Source organism: Lissotriton helveticus, chromosome 4_1 (genome assembly GCF_964261635.1).
Source record: "Lissotriton helveticus chromosome 4_1, aLisHel1.1, whole genome shotgun sequence".
Taxonomy (NCBI): Eukaryota; Metazoa; Chordata; class Amphibia; order Caudata; family Salamandridae; genus Lissotriton; species Lissotriton helveticus.
Window position 1 is genome coordinate 718,147,879 of NC_136063.1, and position 24,774 is coordinate 718,172,652.

General features: G+C 47.5%; 1 protein-coding gene across 1 annotated transcript in view; it reads right to left on the reverse strand.

Moving 5' to 3' along the window:
• The window catches only part of LOC144828053 (E3 ubiquitin-protein ligase RNF138-like), a 217,548-nt gene that overhangs the window by 78,218 nt on the left and 114,556 nt on the right, over positions 1–24,774 (reverse strand). Inside the window, exon 4 of the mRNA XM_078686189.1 lies at positions 14,185–14,290. Coding sequence (XP_078542315.1) covers positions 14,185–14,290 — 106 coding nt within the window. The remainder of the gene's footprint in view (positions 1–14,184; positions 14,291–24,774) is intronic.

Here is a 24,774-nt window from a genome sequence, read left to right on the forward strand (position 1 = left end):
TCATAGAAATTAATGGGAAATTATTCCTTAATTGCGATTAGCAATTTGCTAATAGCAATTAAGGAATTTTAAGAAATCACAAAAAAATTGTGATTTTTTTATACATACCATTTTGCAATTCTCAAATAGCGATTCTCAAAAAATAGCTATTTGAGAATAGCAAATAGGTATTTCGATACATCTGCCCCATAGTTACATATGGCCAAGATGCCACAACATCAGTTGTCTTCGGGAGGGAAACCAAAGAGATGTTCTTAGAAACCAACTTAGAGAGCTTGGGGGGGGGCCTGGCTTGGCGATCGGCAAGATGGCCGCATTGTAGTGTGCTCTGCTTGCCATTGATTATCATCCTTCAGTTATCTTGGTTATGCTGAGCCATCCCTTGCTGTAATCACTGGGACCGGATAGCTGTTGTAGCAGCCGACTGAATGCTGTGTCTTCCGATCGATATGGGAGCCCAGATGAGCCATTGCTGGTGAGAGAGGCAGACAGACCGCGTGAGGATAATGGCGGCGTGAACGTGGGAGCCTTTGTCACCGAACATCTATTCCTGCCTGAGCTTGCGGATTGCGGAGGTCTGGGATCACCCACAGTGCGCTGGACCCTCTGCGGGGCGTTACAGTGCCTGGCAAATTAGTTAAGTGGCAAGCGGCGCAGCTTTGTTATCTGCCGTGGCCGCACCAGAGACCCGCCGGGTGTGCTGGGCTGCGCCACTACGCAAGCGGCCGGCGCCTGCCCTCAGAACAGGCCGCAAGCAGACTGCTTGATTAGCGGCCGCGTCGGAACATATACCCAGGTAGGCGACGCAGCGCGGACTATCCTGCTGTCTGATTCTGGGATACCGCTCAGTGGACGGAGCAGCTTGGGGCCCTGGCGGCAGTGAAATTGGACAACTAATGTGGCGGTTTGCGGGTGAGGCCCGGAGTGTAGCGCTGACTTGGGTGATTTCGGGTGGTCGGACCGCTGGAGGCTTCGGAGCCGGTGCAAGACGGCACGCTCTACAGCTGTGGCAGCACTGCAGTGGGGTCGCTTTCTCTTTAGGGAGCGCCCAGTTTACTCTTTCCCTTTTGGCGCTGCTCTGCTGATGATGGGCCCTGAGAACTTTGGCCTGTGATACTAGGCAGTTCATTGAGTGGGTGAATGCGGCACTTCTGACACTGTATTTGGCTGAGGAACTCTCTCTGGTCAGTTGTGTCCTTACTTGGCTCTTTCCATCCTCCCCTGTTTGAGGCACCTGCATACCGTGCCTGAGACCCTTACAGCACAGCTCTGTTGAAACGACTAGAGGTGCCTGCTCTGTCATACCCGCATTCCACCTGGGTGGTTTATTCGTACGCCCCTGCTGGTTGCGTTGTATGGCGTTGTCTGGCTCTGGACACCAGAATTTGGTGAGTGGTGCACTCGGGATAGGGAAACCGGACAAGACCCAACCACGTCTCACCTTCGAGTTACGCAATGTCATGTTCCGCGGTGTACCGAGGTGTTCACGGGTCCCGGGCTGTCGCAGGGAGAAAGGAAACTACAGTTCCCGGCATGCCGCGCGTAGGTCACGTAGGACGCCGAGTGCGCGCGCATGCCAGGAAATAAAGGAGCGGGACTAACGGCTGTGAAACGCCGATAATTCCGTAGTTACAGGGAAGAGAGTGTGGAGCTCCGGACCCTTGGCAGTATCCGACTTGTTTTCCCAAGTCCGTCTGAACCGTGAGTAAGGGGCTTTCTGGCGGCGGTGTGAGGCGTTGGTTCCATCGATCCCAACAGCACACCGGCCGGCTGACTCAGAAAGAACCCATCTTTGGTTGTTGGTCCAGAACCGTGTTTGGCATTCCATGGGCAGTTGGAGCTACAGGGACCTGGCGCAGCTTCATTGCCAAACGCTAATTGTATATATGTATGTAAATATCTTGTTCCAAGGAAAAGCGAAGGGACTCATTTGCACATGAACACTGAGCCTCGCTATTCATTTGCCCAGAAGGAGTAAAACTTTGACTCCTGTATTGAAATAGGGCACAATAACTATTTTGCACAGCGGTGTGAAGTCAACACTGCATTTCGTTCAAAAGGAGCCTTTTCTCTTGGTGAAATCCGGGGAGGTTCCGCATGAAGCAGAATTTATTGTTCTTTTGTTCTCGTTTCTGCAGGAGACAGGAGGGGTCTTGAGAGAGGGGCTTGTGGTTTACCCATACAAGTAGATATGAAGCAATATTCAGGGTATGTGTAGGGTATTGCTGTTATACAACCGTTATTCAGGTTTCCCTGCACCTATATATGTCATACAGTGTATGTTTTGTCTTGCAGCTGGGTACAAGTCCTCTTACCTCCTCCACATCAGTGTCTCCGCTAGGATTAAAGCCTTGTGTATTTTCCTTTACAGGTATTACTCACACATAGTGGGAAGTTCTTTGGTTAGTGAAGACCACTGTAGAATACCCGTTAGAGTGAGGGAGATAGGGTGTTCTAATCTTTTGTTATTTGTCATTTCAGATCTCCCTCCCCGCTGTCCCCTTCCTTTCCCGCGCCCCGTTGAATTATCTCGATTGTTCGTGTCACTGCATATTGAACGTTGAGGTAATTTGGTAGGGCCAGGTATTGGACTCTCAACTCAGCCCCGAGGAAGCCTAAAGCCGAACCTTGACAGAATTATCGGCCTAAGGATTTTACCTCTTCTTGGCTGTGTTGAGAGTCGCCATGACAACCTTAGAGGATGTTATGGCTGCTTTGGCCTTAGTGCAGGTAGAGCTGGCCGCGTCCAATAGAGAGGTAGCCGCCTCGAGAGCGGAGAACGCTCAATTGCGGGCCAGGGTGGATAGATTGCCACAAGCCTCCACAACCACGGGAGCTACCGGTGGCTCTTCCCCTACCACTTCTGTGGTGGTAGAAATGCCGGCCCAAATACCCCTGGCTCCACCAGAACGATACCATGGGGACATTAAAAAGGTGCAGGTGTTTATGACGCAGGTTCAAATGCACTTTATGTGCAAACCAAAAATGTTTTCCACACATCAGGCGAGGGTAGCTTTCCTTATATCGTATTTAGGAGGGGAAGCTGCTCAGTGGGCTGTTCCGATAGTCAGAAGGGATGACCCCCTCCTATATCACTGGGACAATTTTAGAGAAGAATTCGAAAAGACATTCGATAGGAGGGCTGAAACCTTCACGGCGGACAGAGAACTGTTAAAGCTGAAACAGGGGGATGCCGATCTTGTCACTTATCTCAACAACTTCAGACGACTCGTGGCAGAAACGGATTGGCCGGAAGCCAAGAGAACCGCTTTGTTCTATCAAGGCCTTAGCGAGGAAATGAAGGACGTGTTGGCTCAGATCGATCCGCAACCCCGTACCTGCACTGCATTGATAGAGCTCGCCTTACGCTTGGACCATCGTATGAAAGAAAGAAAAGGAGAACATAAGAAAAAGGACAAAACCGTGATGCCCTATGAACAAGCCGGTAGCGGAGAAAAACCGGCTAATCATTCCGAAGCAATGGAGGTAGGGGCCGTGCGAGCCTCATTGACCACTAGCGAAAGAGACCATAGGCGCAAACAAGGGTTATGTCTCTATTGTGGCAAGAAAGGCCATTTCCTGCGTGAATGCCCGGTGAAACCAAAAGGCAATAGATACAAGGGAGGACAAAGCCTCGCCTGAGTGGCAGAAAGAGAGTCGGGAAACTACACGGCTTGATGGCGGAGGAAGGGAAGCCCTCAAGCTCACATATTATCCCTTCGCTCTCCCCAAGAACAGAAGCAGAGAAGAATCATCTGTTTCTGCAAATGTCCATGATGATAGATGGCGTACAACAGGATGTACATGTGATGATCGACTCCGGTGCTACGGGTTGTTTTATGGATTACACTGAAGCACGGAGACTAGGAGTATCACTAGTACCCAAAAACACACCAGAGACGGTCTACGCCGTAGACGGGAACGAACTACAAGCAGGACCCATACGTTACCACACGATGGAATATGAACTGGTTTATGATAATCATCATCAGGAAATGCTGGTTTACAATATCATAAAAGCCCCACAGTATGGCATCATACTAGGTCTCCCATGGTTACAGAAACATGACCCCGATATACGTTGGACCACTAAAACGGTCCAGTTTCTTTCTCCATACTGCAGCGAACACTGTATGATGAGGCCTTGGAACCCTGCTTCCACCTTAGCTTCCATGCAAACGATAGCCACAGCAGCAGAAAAAGACGTGACCTTGCCTCCTTGTTATGCAGAGTTTGGGGCGGTCTTTAGTGATAAAGAAGCAGAAGAGCTCCCACCTCACAGAACCTATGATTGTCGCATCGACCTCCTCCCAGGCTCTGAAATCCCCAACGGGAGGATCTACGCTCTGACGTTGCCCGAGACAGAAACCCTGAGAGACTATCTTGATAAATATTTGGCTCTAGGATTCATTAGACCTTCCAGATCACCAGCAGCGTCTCCCTTATTCTTCATACCTAAAGCAAACGGTGAAAAAAGGTGCTGCATTGACTATCGCGCGTTAAACGCCATCACGGTAAAAAATCAATACCCCTTGCCCTTGATCCCAGTACTCCTGGAACAAGTCCGTGCAGCGCGTATCTATACAAAGTTGGATCTGCGTGGGGCATATCACCTTGTACGCATTAGGCAGGGTGATGAGTGGAAGACGGCCTTTAAAACGCGGTATGGGCTCTACGAGTATTTGGTGATGCCCTTTGGGCTTTGCAACGCCCCGGCCACGTTTCAATTCTTTCTCAACGAAGTACTTCGCGACTTTTTGGACCGTCACGTAGTCGTTTACATAGACGATATATTGGTCTATTCAAATTCAACAGAGGAGCACATAACACATGTCAAATCCGTATTACAGGCGCTAAGGGAACACCATCTTTTCTGTAAAATCACCAAATGCGAATTCCACGTCACAACAGTGGAGTTTCTGGGTGTGATGCTGACGCCATCGGGACAAGTGATGGCAGAAAGAAAAGTGCAAGCCATAATGGAATGGCCAGTACCCAAGAATGTCAAGGACATACAGAGCCTGTTGGGATTTGCCAACTTTTACAGGAGATTCATAGCAGGATTCTCAGGAATGGTGGCACCCCTCACGAGACTTACAAAAAAGAACACGCGGTTCGTGTGGGATCAGGAAGCACAGCGTGCGTTTAACGCATTAAAGACTGCCTTCTCCTCTGCCCCGGTGTTAACACATGCCAATCCGGATATCCCGTTCATCGTCGAGGCAGATGCCTCTGAGATTGCTCTGGGGGCAGTTTTGTCCCAAAAAGAGGGTTCCACGGGTGTTCTACATCCAATTGCCTACATGTCACGGAAACTCAGCCCTGCGGAAGTAAATTATACTATCGCGGAAAAGGAACTGCTTGCCATAAGAGACGCTTTCTTGACATGGCGACACTGGCTGATGGGAGCCAAACACTTGATCACGGTGTATACCGACCATCGCAATCTGCAGTTTTTAAGAGCAGCAAGACATCTGTCCCCCAGACAGCTTCGGTGGATGTTGTTCTTCGAAGAATACCGCTTCATGGTTACGTTCAGGCCCGGTACTGACAACAGAAAAGCTGATGCACTAACACGAAGAGAAAATCACCTACTCCCTTTGGAGAAACCCATTCGATCTATCGTCGAGCCCGGACAGGTGATAGGAGTAACCCACACCAACGATTTCCTATTGGGAGTACGGAGAGGAGCCCAAACATGTGTGTGGCGCACATGGCTACGGCATCACCCTGAGTGGAAGATGAAACAAGGCATCCCTATGAGAGGAACACAAGTCCTAGTACCCACGACTGCGTTGCGGAAGACAGTCTTCTCCTGGTGCCACAAAGTCCTGTGTGCTGGACATATGGGATTCATCAAAACGTTGGAAAAAACCCAAAGACAATTCTGGTGGCCTTCCATCAGACCAGATGTGAGCCAATGGGTGGCGGAGTGTGTCACCTGTAATCAGATGAAATCGAACCGACAACAACCGCAGGGGTTGTTACAACCGCTTCTCACTCCTACCCTTCCGTGGGAAAGATTCTCAATGGACTTCATAGTAGGACTCCCGAAAGACCAAGGCAAGACGGCTATTGTGGTTGTGGTGGACTTCCTAACAAAAACTGGGCCACTTCATCGCCTGTGCTCAGGTGCCCTCTGCGGGCCAATTGGCTCACCTTCTATTGGTGAACGTAGTAAGGCTACATGGCCTACCCCGTGATATCGTATCCGATCGCGGGGCTCAGTTTACAGCCCGATTCTGGAAAACATGGTGCACCGCCTTACACATCACCTCGTCTGTGTCCACTAGCTTCCATCCGCAAACAGATGGACAGACGGAGAGAGTAAATCAATCCTTAAAACAGTATCTCCGTTGTTATGTACAAGAAAGCAGCGATTCCTGGGTAACTTGGTTGTGGGTGGCAGAGGTGGCCTACAATAGCACCCAACACGCATCCACACTCCACTCACCTTTCTATTGTTCCTATGGGCATCACCCCCGGTTCACCCCCATGCTGTTACCTACCGATAATGTGAAGATACCTGAGGTGAAAGAAAGATTGATGCGTGTGCGCCAAGTTCTTTTGGATACACGCAGGAATCTTACAAAGGCCAAAGCTAGGTACAAACACCAGGCAGACAAGCAGAGGAGACCCAATCCGGTCTATCGGAAGGGGGATCTGGTGTGGTTGTCCACACGTAACATCAAGTTTAAACGGCCCAGCGTGTTTAACCCCCGGTTCATCGGTCCTTACCGAGTGGTGGAGCATGTGAACCCTGTGGCTGTGCGTCTGCGTCTACCGGCGCAGATGCGTATCCATCCGGTTTTTCATGTGTCGCTCTTGAAACCCTCTAGGTGTCCTGTGCGTAGATCACCTCTGCCTGTCTGGGTGCAACAGGATAAGGAGTATGAGGTACGGAAGGTGTTGGACTCTAGATGGGTGAGGGGTCGCTTGCAGTACTTGCTGGCCTGGAAGGGGTATGGGCCTGAGGAGGATTCCTGGGAACCGGCCAGGGCCGTTCGGGCTCCCAGGTTGGTGGCTCAGTTCCATCGTTTGTTTCCTGCGAAGCCAAGGGCGGGTCAGTCCCCTTTGTGAAGGGGGATGTACTGTCATGTTCCGCGGTGTACCGAGGTGTTCACGGGTCCCGGGCTGTCGCAGGGAGAAAGGAAACTACAGTTCCCGGCATGCCGCGCGTAGGTCACGTAGGATGCCGAGTGCGCACGCATGCCAGGAAATAAAGGAGCGGGACTAACGGCTGTGAAACGCCGATAATTCCGTAGTTACAGGGAAGAGAGTGTGGAGCTCCGGACCCTTGGCAGTATCCGACTTGTTTTCCCAAGTCCGTCTGAACCGTGAGTAAGGGGCTTTCTGGCGGCGGTGTGAGGCGTTGGTTCCATCGATCCCAACAGCACACCGGCCGGCTGACTCAGAAAGAACCCATCTTTGGTTGTTGGTCCAGAACCGTGTTTGGCGTTCCATGGGCAGTTGGAGCTTCAGGGACCTGGCGCAGCTTCATTGTCAAACGCTAATTGTATATATGTATGTAAATATCTTGTTCCAAGGAAAAGCGAAGGGACTCATTTGCACATGAACACTGAGCCTCGCTATTCATTTGCCCAGAAGGAGTAAAACTTTGACTCCTGTATTGAAATAGGGCACAATAACTATTTTGCACAGCGGTGTGAAGTCAACACTGCATTTCGTTCAAAAGGAGCCTTTTCTCTTGGTGAAATCCGGGGAGGTTCCGCATGAAGCAGAATTTATTGTTCTTTTGTTCTCGTTTCTGCAGGAGACAGGAGGGGTCTTGAGAGAGGGGCTTGTGGTTTACCCATACAAGTAGATATGAAGCAATATTCAGGGTATGTGTAGGGTATTGCTGTTATACAACCGTTATTCAGGTTTCCCTGCACCTATATATGTCATACAGTGTATGTTTTGTCTTGCAGCTGGGTACAAGTCCTCTTACCTCCTCCACATCAGTGTCTCCGCTAGGATTAAAGCCTTGTGTATTTTCCTTTACAGGTATTACTCACACATAGTGGGAAGTTCTTTGGTTAGTGAAGACCACTGTAGAATACCCGTTAGAGTGAGGGAGATAGGGTGTTCTAATCTTTTGTTATTTGTCATTTCAGATCTCCCTCCCCGCTGTCCCCTTCCTTTCCCGCGCCCCGTTGAATTATCTCGATTGTTCGTGTCACTGCATATTGAACGTTGAGGTAATTTGGTAGGGCCAGGTATTGGACTCTCAACTCAGCCCCGAGGAAGCCTAAAGCCGAACCTTGACACGCAAAGACGGCAAAGCTCTCCAAAATGCGGCCTCAGAATCGGAGCTGGAGTCTGCCTCTCAGGGCCCCACGGTGCTGGATTAATTGTTTGCTGCCATCCAGGCCAGCCTTCAGGCCATAGATGGCAAGATAGAGGCCCTCAATGGGAGAAAGGACACCTTCTCTGCCAAACTTGACAAACAAGCCATGCGCATTGGCGAAGCTGAACAGCGAATTACGGATGCAGAAGATGGGATGCAGCAAGTGGCGGCAAAAACTTCAGATATCACGAAAATCCTTGCCGTTATTGAAGCAAAGAACGAGGATGTTGAGGCGAGATCAAGGCGCAACAATATCTGCGTCTTAGGTCTTCCAGAATCTACAAACGTGGGGCGCCTCGAAGATTACATGGAGACGATGCTAAGGGAAATTTGTGGCCCTAATGAACTGTCGCCTCTGTTTGCAGTAGAGCAGGCCCATTGATCTCTGGCGGCGCGTCCTCCTCCTGGCGCTCCTCCACGCCTCATAATTGCTCGGTTGTTAAATTTTAGAGACCGAGATTCAGTCTTGCGGATAACCCGCCAAAAAGGAACAATCACGTTTCAGAACAACGTGCTATCATTCTACCCAGACTTCACGGCGCAGGTGCAAGCAGCTCAAAAGGAATTCCAGAATGTCAAAAAGATTCTTCTTAAGGAACATATTCCCTATGCCATGCTCTACCCAGCGCGGCTGCGCATTGGGGAGGCAGCTGGTGGCAAGATCTTCACGAACCCCAAGCAGGTGATGGATCATGCCAAATCCCTTCGACGTTGACGCAAATTGCCAGATCCTATGTTTGATGTTGATGCTTGAACAGTAAGGGGGGCATAGACTATGTGATGTTGTGTATTCAGGAGGGTGTGGTATGTAGGTTGGGTTACTTCATGCCCCATTTATGATGTATTTGTTGTACGAAGGGATACTCATTTATTCAGACGTGTAGACTATCATAGCATGCAGCGCTAGGAGATCCTGTAGGACAGACCCCAAGATCTATGGAGTTGGGTGGGCGTTAAGCATTTAATCGTCTGATGTGGGGGGTGAGATGGTTTGATCTGGGGTCCCTTGCTACAATTATATCCTGCTTATTAGGGTTGACCTCAGTAAGGGGCTAATGCACATCCTATCGGCGGCCCCCTCCTTGTAGATCTGGGAGTGGACTTCGCCACTACGTCCCCCGATGGGCATTCCCCCGCCAGTTGCGATGTACTTTATTGTATTTGTTTGGATTGGTTGTGGGCATGGTTCAGGTCTTTGGCAATTTGGGGGTACCGAAGTGGGTGGGAGTTTGGGGGGTTTGTTGGTTCTTCCTGTATTTTGGTTATTGTGATTGGCACTTCAGCGATAGTCAATTCTGGATATTTCCCATGCATTTGTATTGCGGGATAGCTTTCTGTGTTTACTGCCTCCCCCATGATTGCAGATGACAGGTGAGCGTTTCACATGCATAACTTGGAACGTCCGTGGCCTAAACACACCCAAGAAGACTAGACACCTGCTAGCACAATTAGATAGGCATAACGTCCACATTGCACTCCTACAGGAGACCCACTTGAGCAAGCACACGGAGGGATCTGTGGCGCGTAAATGGGCGCCATATCACCTTGCTTCATCATATTCACCTATGCGAGGGGGGTCCTTATTCTTATCAAGAAGGGCATTCCGTTTACACCTATTAAGACCTGTGTAGACGCAGAGGGCCGATGGGCTATGAAGCATGGGAAGTTGGCGTTGGTGACTATTGTGAACATTTACGGGCGTGTAGTGAACGATACAGCGCCATTTTTACAGCTGTTTCAGACATTACGCACCTGGCCCGAGGCTGTGTTGCAATGTGGCGGCGACTTGAACACACATCTAAATCCACAAGTAGATAAATCCAACCCTACTGGGGCACGTACCGTTAGAGTTGCGCAGTGTATTCTGGATTTCATGGAAGAGTTGGGTCTGGTGGATGCCTGGTGGGTACGCAACGAAGGGGCACTATAGGGTATACACATCATTCCGCATTTAATAGCTGGTCTCGCCTGGATTATTGGATACTCAACGGGAAACTAATGGTTGGGTGGAAAGAGTCCTTACACTGCCATGGACCTTGTCAGACCATAATCCCGTTGTTGTCACATTAGCTATTCCATCTAACGTTCACCGACCCTTCACGTGGCGCTTTCGTGCTGACGCGCTGCTAGACCCAGTGTATGCTGAGACAATTAGGAATGCCATTGTCCAGTACTTTGAATTGAATACGGGCTCAGTTGATAGCCATGCCACTCGATGGGAATCATTCAAAGCAAGGGTCCTTGGGGTGTGCTTTAGCACCTCGGCAGGTATTTTACTTGACCCAAGGGAACAGTTGTCGCGTGTGGAAGACCAACTGAGGGTTCTAGAATCCCAATATACTATTGCCCCTTCCTTTGAAACGCTGTTATGCATTCACGAATATGTAGAGGAGTATAACTTGTTAGCGGATTCAGAAGTCAAATATCTGTCTAAACGCTATGTAGCTAGGGCGTATGGCGAGGGTGAAACTTGAAGACCGGGCGGGGTGGTGGCTAACAGACTACAGGACAGAGCAGATAACCCTCCGGTTGATCATATAGTTGACAACGATGAAGAGGATTACTAATCTCAAAGGGTTATTGCGGAGCAATTTCGCTCCTTTTATTAGGCTATATATACGTCCCGGGGAGGCATGCCAGAGGCAGCAATGAATTAATATCTTGATGACACGGCCTGTGCTTGGCTATCTGACGTGTATAGGAAGTATCTCAGTCTCCCCATAGATGTAGAGGATGTGAAGGCGGCCATTCTTTCATTGCCCAATAAAAAGGCTCCTGGGCTGGATGGCCTGACAGCAGAGTTTTATAAAGAGTATGCCAACCTCCTTGCGCCACATATTTTGGAGATGTACGCAGAGGCCCACGATCCCGCCATCCCTGAGACAAGCCTTAATCATTACCTTGTTAAAAAAGGATAAGCCACCAACGCTGTGTTAGTCCTATCTCCCACTTTCCCTGGTTAATCGTGACGCAAAGATCTTGGTGAAGGTATTGGCCACTAAGCTACAACCTCTGATGCCACTTTTAGTGCTGCCGGATCAATCCGGTTTTATTCCGGACCGCTCTACCTCCCTGAATTTGCGTACAATATTTGCTATGTTCCACGTGCTTAATTCCAAACTGCCCACCGTGGCTGTGCTTCTGGACGCAGCCAAGGCGTTTGACTCCATTGAGTGAAAGTACATGCTGTACATCCTCCATAGGATGTGCTTCCCTCCTGTTTTTATTCGGTGGGTTCAGGTCCTTTACACTGATGCTTCTGCCAGGGTCAGGGTGGGTGGACTTACTTCAGAATCAGTCATCATTGAGCGTGGAACTAGACAGGGTTGCCCACTGTCCCCCTCTCTTTTTGCTATTGTTTTGGAACCACTGGTATGTAAAATTCAGCAATCTCACAGGGCGGCTGCGTTGAATTTCCACAATCGGCCAGTTGGCATTTCCCTCTATGCGGACGACATGGTCCTGTACGTTTGTGAGCCGCAGACCTATCTATCCGCGGTTATCCGAGAATACATTAGGTTTGGCCTCTTCTCGGGCTTGCAAATAAATTGGGAGAAATCTGTTCCAATACCCCTTACGCCTGCCACAGTATCGCCCCAGGTGGAGTACCCATTGGTGTGGGCAGAGGATCCAGTCAAATACTTGGGGGTGTGGATACACCAAGACCCGGATGTCGTGGTCAGAGAAAACTATGGCTGTGCATACACTGAGTTAGTACAATGTGTGGACTGCTGGGTTAGTCTGCCGCTTTCGCTCGTGGACCGAATAGCGGTGATAAAAATGGTCATCCTCCCTAAGTTTCTATATTTGTTTAGTAATATCCCTGTTCCCCTGACTAAGCAATTTTTTAAGACAGTACAATCCCAATTGTTGAGCTTGGTTTGGGGTACAAAGCCGCAGAGGCTGGGCTGGTCTACATTGATTCTGCTGTTCGCGAAGGGAGGGTTTAATGCACCGGATTTGTAAGTCTACTATTTGTGTGGACAATCTCAACATTCGTACTTCTGGTTCCAACCTAACCCTTTCATTTCACACGTGGCCTTGGAGGAGAGGGACGCATATCCCGTACACCTAAAGAGCATTATCACCCACACTAATAGGCAGACGCCCAAGTCGGAGATAAACACGATTGACACCACTGTGTCTGCGTGGCAGGAAATTGGGAGGCGGGCCCATAAGCTGCCTCTTTATGCACCACGCAGGTCAACGCCGTCTCCTCATCCTGCTTCAACACTCCGAATGCTTCGCAGGATCTTCAAGTGGATCCCCACCAAGACAAGAAGAACAGTCACCCAGGTCCTCGACACAACCAGGCTGGACTACGGAAACGCCCTCTACGCAGGAACGTCGGCCAAGCTCCTGAGGCGATTGCAACGCATCCAGAATGCGTCAGCACGTCTGATCCTCTACATCGCCCGCCACAGCCACATCACACCCCACCTGAGAGACCTGCACTGGCTCCCCGTCAACCAGAGGATAACCTTCAAACTCCTCATCCACGCACACAAAGCTCTCCACAAGACTGGCCCAGCATACCTCAACACTCGACTCAACTTCTACACCCCCACCCGCCAGCCCCGCTCCACCAGCCTTGCCCTCGCCACAGTCCCCCGCATCCGAGGAACGACCACCGGGGGCATATCCTTCTCCCACCTTGCCGCCAAGACCTGGAACACCCTCCCCACCAACCTACGACAGACCCTGGACCTACTGGCCTTCAGGAGACTCCTCAAGTCCTGGCTCTTTGATCACTAGCAGGACCCCCCACACCCCCAGCACCTTGAGACCCTCACGGGTGTGTAGTACGCTTTATAAGTGTCATGATTGATTGATTGATTGATTACCTTAGTTAGCTGGTAAGTTAATGCTCATGTTGCAGATATCTGTAAATTACAGATTTTAATAATGGATGCCAAATTAGCTGTTCAAATATCAATAAAATGAGCACCATCGAGTTGTGAGAGCCATCTATCTTCAACGCTCTGAGACTTTGGAGAGTTAGTCCAACAACACAGATCAGTTGATTATTGTTTATTGATGTGTGAAGCACTCAATTAATTTGAAAGGCAGTTTAGCCATTATTAATCAACTTCATAAGAAAACCATTAAAGATTTCTCTGAAGGTAACGCAACCTATTTCAATAATTAACTGTTAGTGCACTGTTTATTGTGACATTACACCAGAATATGTCCCCTCTGTTTATACTAGATCTCTGAACCTCGGGGGTGAATTGCAAGCACTGCTTTCGATGTTTCAGCGGCTACTTGGGCATCATGATCCAGCCTAAGACAACAGATCAACTATCAAAAGCTGAGTACAACAGTACTTGTCTTTTTAGACAACTTTATAGCACATTGCAGTAGCCCGTCCGCATTGAAAACTAAGTCCTGGGCTAGTGTGCCCAGGGTGAAATAGGAAAAATGAATATAAGAAATAGACAGAATTGCAACTTTAAAATTAATTTCGAGATACCCTTAGTTGAGAGACCTTATTGGGATTCTAGTCTGAGTTTTGCAAGTCTAAATAGGGAATTACCTGCAGACGAGTTAACTGCATTGACCTAAGTCCCAAGCCTGAGAATCTAACCTGCACATCACTGATGGGGCCCAACAAGGTTGAGAATGATCTTGGGTTGAGTGTACTCCAGATTTGCCCATTCCCAGTTAAATCTCGGAATAATCCCATAATTAAAAGCTGCACCAATTTAAATGTGAGCTTATCAGACGAAGAGAAGTGTCTATTAGATATGGCCAACAAGCAAATGTATGGATAATGCATAAAGTTATTTTACACACATTACACTCATGTACCACGAACAATAAAACAGAATTACCACGTGGATGATCTCAAAACGATGCCTGTTGTTGCAGTGCTCCAGCAGGCGTCTCCTGTTTAAGTTGCCTTCAGGACACAATGGACATTTATATGTGGGAAGCTCCCTATAAAAGAAAATGCAAAAGTACATGCAAGAACACAGTTAATATGGCGGTCCCTTTAAAGAAACAATCTATCAACAGGGCTTCTAAGTCCGCACCTTGGTACAATGATGTCCTCAGGCAAGAAAAGCAAAAATGTAGACGTCAGGAACGTAGATGGAGACGAGACTATGACCCAGATCAAAAATCCTGTTACAAAATCATGATGTCTAAATATAAACAACTTATCGTTATGGAAAAAAGTACATTTTACAGTACCCAAATTCATCTTGCTCAGGACTCTGTGAAACAACTTTTTCAGGTAGTCAAACGTCTCTCTGGCCAAGTGACATCCATCCCCATTATAGCTACTCAAGAACTCTGCGATTCCTTGGCAGACCATTTTCAAAGTAAAGTGACCGACATTTATACTCAATTCAAGGTACACACAATCAGTACTGGACACTTACCTTCCACTCCCAAGGATCATAAGGACTTGGCATGGTCATATTCTGTTCTGCCTGATTCGACCTCTTTTCCTTCCTTTCAGAACTTCACTCAGGTTCCGTCAGAACTGGTATCACACCTACTACGCACTACTAATTCTGGCTCGCCGGAAGATCCATGTCCCCCTTCCATTCTTAAGTTGTTTCCTGATATTATAGGTCCCAAACTTACTGAAATATTTGATGTCATGTTTTCTTCAAACATCTTTCCTTCCATCTGGAAGAGAGCGACTATTAAACCTCCCATTAAGAAGAGTTCCTTAGATCCCACTAAAGTTGCCAACTATAGACCTATAGCCTGCCTCCCTCTCCCCGCCAAAATTGTTGAAAAGATCATGAATATCCAAATTTCAGATTATATTAATCACAATAACTGTTTGGATAATTCATAATTTGGATTCCGGAAGGGACATGGGACGGAAACCGCGCTTATTAAAGCTACGGATGAAATTAGGATGACACTCGATGGGGGAGGATCAGCAGTGCTAATTTGTTGGACCTGTCCGCCGCGTTTGACACGGTCGATCATTCCATCTTGATCGACCGTGTCTCAGCGGTGGGGATCACACATGGTGCTAGGGATCTTATTTCCTCCTTTCCTGCCGATCGAGTACAATCTGTTGCTCTTGGCAATTTCAGTTCACCATCTTTCACTCTCCCTTGTGGTGTCCCCCAGGGATCCTCGCTAAGTCCGACACTATTTAACATCTATGTGTCGGACTTGGCGAGGGTCATTAAATCCCATCACCTGGCGGTGACATCTTATGCTGATGACACCCAGATTGTGTTGGCTATTAATAAAAACAGAGATAAAGTAGCTTCCAATTTTAATTTAGGAATGCTTGCAATAAGTGACTGCATGTCCACAAATTGCTTGAAGCTTAACTCCGATAAAACGGAGGTGATGGTGTTTGGTAACCTTTCCCCAGTTTGGTCACCTATTTGGTGGCCTGCTGCCCTTGGACCACCTCCATCTCCAGTGGCCAAAGCAAGAAATCTGGGAGTCATACTGGATAGTAAACGTACCCTTATGCACCATGTCAATACTGTGGTGTCATCCTCATTTTATACAATGAGAATGATCAAAAAACTCCTCCCTTACCTTCCCACGAGCATGACTAAGACTTTGATCAGTGCGTTAGTGAATTTCTCGCATTGATTACTGTAATGGGCTCTTTGTAAATGCCCAGGAAGGAGTCATAAAAAAACTACAGTTGGTGCAGAATGCTGCGGCCAGATTGATCACTGCGACCTCTAACTTTGCTCCTATTTCCAGCACTATTAAACAGCTTCACTGGTTGCCAGTAAGGCAAAGAACGAAATTTAAGGCACTTTGTATTGCCTAAAAAGCAATTCATGCCCTAGGACCTGCTTTTCTAAAAGAAGCCTTTTGTCCTTACAAACCGGTAAGGTCCCTTCGCTCATCTACTGCATGTCTTGTGCAGGTACCAAGGACTAAGAAAGTCTTGTGGGGTGACCGGTCCTTTATAGTGACTGCCACCAAACTTTGGAACAGTCTTCCATGTCAAATTAAAACCTGTACTTCCCTTCTCTCCTTTCGCAAACAGATAAAAACATGGCTCTTCAGACAGTAATCATTTTATGGATAGCATAGCGGACACATAGCGCCGAGACATCCTCGGGTATTTGTGCGCTTAACAAGTCTCCTAAATAAATAAAATACATTTAAAACAGTGTGAATAAAAACACATTTTCCCAAATATTCACGCGGATCCCTGTTGCCAAATGGAACTTGTAAATAGAACATATAGGGGGTTCGAAATGGCAACCATGGCCCAGATGTAGGTAATAGCAATTTACCGAATGGTAAATACCGAATTTTACCGATTCGGTATTCACTATTCGGTAATTGCTATGTAGATAAAAAAATTCGGTAAAAATACCGAATCGGTATGATTCGGTATTTACCGATTCTCTGGCAGATGCATCAAGCAAAATACCTCCCGGTAAAATACCGAATTGGTAAAACAGGCCCATACCGAACGCAAAACCAGAAAATGCAATGCATCAACCCCAAATCGGTAAAAAATAAAGAATCGCTAAAAAAATCCCCTCGGTAAATTACCGAATCGCAAATCAGACAATCGGAAATAACGAACACCAAAGCTGACCTCGGAAATACCGAATCGCTAATAAAGAATCGCAATGGAATGCATGAAAAATCGCTAATACCGAAAAATGCCAAAATCGCTATTTAGCATGTGCAAAATAAGGGGAATCTCAAACTGGAGGTAAAGTTATTTGAAGGAAGGAAAAAAATAAAGTTTTTTACGAGGTGCTGACAATCAGTAACCCTTCACAAATGCACCAGGAAACCCCACAAGTCTTCCAAAATGGCTGCCCCCTACGTGCTTGCTAGGAGGAGGAGGATCAACGCCCAGGCTCAGCGCAGGAGGATGATCCAGGACAGGGTCTTCAGGGTGCGCATCACATTGCTGGGGCAGACAGAGGAACAGGTGTACGATAAGTACAGACTCAACCGTGCCATGATCATGCGCCTAATAGCAGATCTGGAACTATTACTGCAGCACCAGACCCGTAGGACCAACGCCATACCAGCCCATGTCCAGGTCCTATGCAGCCTGCACCTGCTGGCGTATGGAAGCTTCCAGGGGGTAATAGCAGAGACCGGAGGCATGTCGCAAAGCGCATTATCACGCTTCTTCCACCGGTTCCTAGAGGCCATGCTGACATTCATACATCGCCACATCACCTTCCCCACAACCCCCCAGCAGCTGACCTGCACCAAACGGGAGTTCTACCAGGTGGCACAATTCCCCCATGTTATAGGGTGTGTTGACTGCACGCATGTCCCCATCTGTCCTCCCTCAGCCATCGAATACATATTCCGCAACCGGAAGTCATATCATTCTATAAATGTGCAGGTTGTGTGCAATGCTAAGTACATCATTACGGACCTTGTAGCCCAATTCCCCGGGAGCACACACAGCGCTTACATCTTCCGTCACAGTGGCATCCACAGGCGCCTGATCAACGGTGAATTTGGAGAGGGACACCTACTAGGTACATATTGATGCATCATCGTTTACTCCATCCCCACATGTATCATTGCATTCATGCTGATGACCATTCTCTCCCCATCCTGCAGGTGACAGCGCTTACGCATTGCGTGAGTATCTACTCACTCTCTACCTCAACCCAGCAACACCTCAGGAGCAGCGCTACAACAGAGCACACATCAGCACAAGGACTGTGGTGGAGCGTACATTCGGCATCCTCAAGAGTCGCTTCCAAATACTGCACAAGACAGGAGGTGCCTTGCAGTACGACCCAGTGACCTGCTGCCAGATCATAGCTGTCTGTGCCATCCTGCACAACATCGCCACCCATAGGGGGATACCCATAGAGGTGGACGGAGAGGATGAACTACATGCACAGCAACCCCCCCCAACACCAACAGGCACATGTGCCCAACACAGCAGACATACATCACACGGCATCATTTCTGAGACAGGTAAGAGAGAGCCTTGACAACATGATCTGGTTTGCAAAGGTTTAATGGTCATGAACACCTGACTGGTGCAGAAATATGTAACACAAACATGATGCAGTAGCAGTAAAAGTTAAACTAAAATAGTCCCTTGTCAACACGGGTGCTGCCTGTGGCACTATAGTTGGCCCATGGTTACGTCATCATGGTTAGTGAGACAGTGCCACATGTCTACTTGCGTTTGCCACGTACCCCCAGTCTCCTGTCCCGTGACTCCTCGGCATCTCCACGATGAGTGTCAGTGGCTGTTGCGCCGCGCACACTGCGCCTCCTCCCGCTGATCTCCGGCAGGGAGACGCTGCTCACACTGGAGGCTGCCTCACTCCCCTCATCCACTCCCACACTGCTGACACTGGCAGTTCCAGACTGCAGATGCTCCACTGCAGTGGTCACTCTCTCGAGGGCCCTTGCCACATCCCCACAATAATGCCCTAGGTCCATTTGCAGGGACACGGACCTGCGGGATAGCACAGCTGTGCTGTTGCACAGCTTAGTGATGGCCCTATTGGTGGAATTTGTAGTGAGCATGATCTGCCTGTGCCTCCGGCGCTCACTTCGTTGGCCTGTGACTACAGCACGTGTCAGTTCCTGCAGGCAAAGCTTGATGTCATTGTTGCCCGCAGCTACGGCTGTGGTGAGCTCACGCACAGCGTCAGTCATGTTTCCTAATCTGTTAGACAGTTTTGTCATGGTGAGTTTTATTGCACCCATGTGGTTCCCCTGCAGGCGCTGGACACGCAGCATCCGGGTCTCAACTACTCCGTACCCATCGGCCGGATCCACTGGTCTTGCTGCAGCCCTATCCAGGGGCGCGGCCCTCTGTCTGACACGCTGACGTGCTGCTGTTTGTGTGGTTGGAGTGACGACAGCCTGGTGTGGGACATTTTGGGCTGCTGTACTCTGCTGCGTCTCCATCTCGTGCAGGAAGGGAACATCTGCCCTGCGGCTCTGCGGAGTTGTCTGCACTGGTGGTGGTGGTGGAGGTGGTGTTTTTGCCCGCATGGATGGCGGTGGTGGTGGTGTCTTTGTCCGCATGGATGGCGGTGGTGGTGTCTTTGTCCGCATGGCTGGCGGTGGTGGAGGTGGTGTCCGCGGTGGTGGTGAAGGGGAGGACATGCTTCATGTCCCTGTGAGCACTCCGCATCGGTCACCACTGGTGTCTCAGAGATGACGAGGCGGCCACTGTCGTCTGATTCCATGGGGGATGCATCTGTGTGTGAAACAGTGCATAGTTAATATTTAGTTATTGTATGTGGATATTGCATTATTTTGTCTATATAAAGTACATATTTGGACAGACATTTGGCCCTTTGCTGCTGTTTTCATTTCATTCACCTCTGGGGTCAGACATGCACTCATTCATGAATTGACTACAACTCCCATGGTGCAACACTATGGTGAGGGTATGTGTTTTAGGCACGGCTACATGTGCACTGGGTCTGGCATGGGGGAGTGGGCAGGGATTGACAACACGCTGCATTTCTATGCTGCCATGCATCTTACCTTGTCCTCCTTCCTCAGCACCAGAGGTGTCCAGTTGTGTGACCCCCACAACAGCTTCAGGTTCTATTGTTGACTCCACTAGGTCCTCCAGGGCTGTGTTCGGTGTCACATTGGATGTGCCCCCACCTGTGCCTGCTGCATCCTTGACCCTCTGAGCAATCCTCTCCTTGGTCCTTTTACGCAGGTCATACCAGCGTTTTTTTAAGTCGTCAATGCTGCGGTGGGTGACTCCGCAGGCATTGACCTTGTCCTTGATGCGCAGCCACATCTTTCTTTTTTCTGCCTCAGGAACCTTCAGGGACAGCTTCCCAAAAAGTTTATCATTATTGCTGGTTACACCCTCGATCAGTATTTCAAGTTCCTTATCAGAGAACTTGCGCTTTCTCTTCCTGGGTGTGTCCTTTCCCTGCTGGGGGGCCTCCTTCTCCATCTTCAACTGCTTGCCCCGTCCTGGTTGCTGCTGGTTCAGTCTAGCTCCTCAGCTCCTGTGCTCTGCCTCCTCCTCTGAGCTCCTCGGGCACTGAATGGAGCATGGGCTGTCCTACTTCCTGGTTGTGATGTCATCAGCCTGCTTCCGATGCATCGCGTCTTTTTACCGAATTCACAATTACCGATTTCGCTAATACCGATTCGGTATTTGCTAATTCGGTATTTGCTAATGGTGTCTCGCTATCGAACTTTCGCTGTAGAATACCGAATTTTACCGATTCGGTAATTAATACCGAATCTCTTGATGCATCGCGGTTTGCATGTCCTTATTAGCGATTCCTTATTTTTCGCTAATAAGGACATGGAATACCGATTTTTGATGCATATGTCCCTTAGTAATTACAGAATCGGTATTTGCCATTGATTCCTTTGGGCCTTGAAGCGCATAGGATTCAATGGCAGATACCGATTCGGTAATTACAGAATCGGTAAAAATACCGATTTTACAAGGGGGACAGGGTGTCACTTTGACACCCTGTTGCACCCCTGTTTCTGGGTTGTGTGCCATGTGACACACACACATGCCCTTAGGGCATGTGTGTGTGCCACATGGCACAGGTGTAAATGCACAGATGTGCATGTACACAGGATTTCAAGATTTCGGTATTTACCATGGAATAGTATTCCATGGTAAATAACGATTCGGTAAGGGCCTGTGGTACTGAATACAGTGCCACCTACATATTGATTTACAGAATTGGTAATTTTACCGATTCGGTATTTTACCGACTCTGTATATTTACCGAATCGGTAAAATTACCGATTCTGTAAATCAATGGCCCCCTACATGTCAATTCCCAATTACCGGTCGGTAACGTCCGAAATCGGCTGTTACCGACCGGTAATTGGCGAGCTACATCTGGCCCCATGCGTTTAAAATCCTGATTTATAAAGTCAGGATCTGTGGATTCCTATACCTGAGCATGTGATACGACTAAAGAAAATACATCAAAAGTGTAAATTTGCTTGTATTTACAATCATTTGCAAAGCCAGTATATGCACTTCTAGGTACACACCTGAAGCAACTAGTTGGTGTGGTTAGTATGGAAAAGTGCATGCAGTACCACCACCCCCTCCTCCATATAATCCTTTCTAGAACTCCAAAATATTCATCTTTCTGGATTACACCTGGACTGTCTAGATGCAAGATACAACGTTATCCCTTGAAAGATGAAGATCCAAGACTCAGGCATAAATGCAAACTACAGTGATTGTCTACTTCTCAAAATGGCACCAGACAATCCTAAACGACCCACTAGCCAGACATACCACCTAACTCAGTGCCCGATTTTATGAAACAAGTTTAAAGTCAAACAATTCAACAATGTTCACAGGCTACGTGCCAAACGGGAAAACTATATCAACACCATCAACAGCCAAACAGAACAACCTGTGGTACAACAACTTATGTCACCTTGCCACAGGTAATCGACTTTCAACCTTTCTTTTCTACTGTTTATACTTCCCCAGATTGCATCCTACCCTCAATATTCCCCAAAGAAAGAGCATGAAAATTAACTTGATTTATAGCTAGGAATTATTCTCCCTCCTACATATGTATTTGAAGGATGCTCTCTCAATTCTCCATCCTCTGCCCCCTTAGGATCCCTGAATGTACCCTACTCTATCAGATGCCTTCCACCTCAATCTCTGCTATCCTTCAGTAAACTAGCCATGAACTCTCCTTACAAATCCCAAACACTCCTTCTAAGTAACCATTTCTGAAATACCCAACCTTTTCTAACCAAACTTCTCATCCCAATCAATATATCACAATGTGCCCTTCTGTGTAACCTCCCCTAGCAGTTTCGAAATATCTGACCTACATCACCCTGTTCACTTAAACCATTTTTTCCACTTGAATCAACTCAATCTAATGATTACACCTAACTCCTATTAACTTAATCCTCCACTACAAACTTGAAGAAATGCTTCAGTTTCCTCAGAGCACAAAACTAACCCAATAACTAGAGGTGGGTGTAACTGGCATAATTCTCTCTAGCGTATTGTTAGTAATTACCTCAAAATTACTCGTACTTGTGTCAGAAGCATAATCCATGATTTAGCACAATTTTCCTAGTGCAAAATGCACCCTCACATCCAAAATGATCCCTAGGATGCATTTTGCGCCATGAAAATAGCACTAAATGCTTAAGGACACAAGCAGCAGTAGTCAGCAGCCATTCCCTCTCTCTTAGCTTATCGTTCCAGAGCGCCTGTGGTAGAATTTTTGCCTCAAGTTACTCTAAATTACTCAAGCTAGCTTAATCGTGTAATTTCAGTAATTTTGTCTCCAAGAGTAAAGCATAATTTCTAAAATTACTCTGATTATGCCGGCATCAATAACATTTCTCCCAGGCCTACAAAAAACCAACAAATGTACAACAATAATTAATAACCACTGGATTTCCAACTAACAATGGATAATGGAGTGGGTGCCACCCACCATAAAGTGCTTCAAGGAGTCATCAGGGTTAGTAAGCGCTATATAAATGCAATTACAATACAAAGCAATATAATTAAATACATAATTTCATTCCAAGCTCGCACAAGGGTCAATGAGTAGAGCAAGTTGTGTTCCTTAAGATTGTTGGCCATGTTGGAATGGCAGATGGACAGGCGCGTTATTAGGAGGAACAAGGTATATAGTAATGATGACTCAAGGGGAAACGGCAACAGGAGTGTAGGGTCTTCCTCTGGTCCTGGGGCATGGGATCTCAAGAGCAAGGTGAGATGGTCAAGGGGTTCTAGACTCTTCATGGGGGGAGGGGTTAGAGATGGAGCTCACACTCCCGGTGTGGAGACAAATATCTCTGAGGTGATCTGTTGATAGAGCGACTTGGTGGAAAACTTGCTCTTCAAAGCCTAGACCTTCCCATCATCCGATGTCACTGTGAAGGTTCTGATTCAGGTGGATAGAAAATGGATGTATTCTGTGCTGACTTTCGTATTAATGGTGGTTCAATTGTGCATACCGGTCCAGAGTCTGAGGGTAGAGGACATGCTCACGAGGTTTGAATAATGGTGCTGTTGTCTCTTACAGGCGTTTTTTGTTGTGATTAACAGCTCTTGGCCATAGCGTCTTGTTGTAATGAGCATTCGCTTGGTTTGGGGTAGGAGCCATGGAATGCATAGAAATTCCTGGGTTTCACTTTTATTTACTTTTGAATTTTTGTATTGAGTGGGGATGTTAACAGTTTTATAGACATTCAATCGAGCAGCCAGGTTGTTCTGAAACTCCTTCAACTGCAGTGTGGGAAGTGGAAATGTGGCCATGTTCTGTTGTATATTAAATGTGATCTTTTTCTTTCGATGTTTTGGGGATTGCAGTGTGGGGTGCTTGTGGTGATCATAAATTGGTACCTGGATGATGACCACTAGTGAAAAGCAGTCAGAGTGCCTAGTGTTCTTTCTTGGAATGCAAATGGGCTGTGTGACAAGCTTGAGAGAGGAGTTTTCTCTAAGGTCCAGATGTACATACAGAAAGGTCACAAATAGTGTTCACAACTTGTGTACTGATGTTTTGCAACCTAGCTGTAATTTTGTGATGAGACCTTTATACTACATAACATTAGCTCCTTTAATGAATCTGTGCTGCTTTAAAAAAAATCCTGATTGGTAAAAACATTGAGGGTTGGAGATATGCTCATGAAAGAGTTTTCCAATCTTAGTGTAGAGAAAATGGGTCAACTCAAATACTTCCGATATGGCAGTGTGGGGGACGTGGGTCAGTTAGAACAGGCACTTGTCTGGGTGTAGGCACAACCGAGCCTCTTAGGGGAGGTCTTGGGAAAGTGGGTGTGATGGTGGCTGACACCTAGGAGTCTGTACATGAAATTGTAGGTGATTTCAATGATGTCATAGGCATGGAGCTGAACTGATCTGGTGTTCATGAGATGGGGGAACTCTGGACAAATCGGGTTGACCATATTTGCATCCATACTGAGCCTTTAGGATCTATGAAGAATGATGCATAACCATAAGAAGCAATACTCCCACCTTTTGATGGTAAACTCTTCCATTAAATTCAGAAAGGAGAATAAAGAGAAACGGACGCCTCTGATCACTCGCCATTGCTAATGATGGTACAGAATTATGTGGCTAGTTCTGGGCATGAATGGAGACTTAAAGCCTGATGTACAGTGGTAGGGTCAGAAAGCAGTCAGTTTTGCACACTAAATGCATTGCGACCCAGCCTTCATTTTACAGTAATATTTGTGAAGAACAAGTTTGCAGCAATGCCCAATTTCATAGGATTTGCAGAATCCTTCCTCATTTACATTAATAGAGCAAGATTCAATTTTGGGAATCATACTGAATGTCTATAAATGCAGGCATTGAGGCATGCAAGGAAAAGCATACCTTCATTTCCCTATTCAGAATTAAACAAATGCCATTTTTAGGTTTGTAGCAATGTCACCATGCAGCTGCGAAATTATGCAAAAACTACTGTGGATGATAAGGAAAATGGCATTTG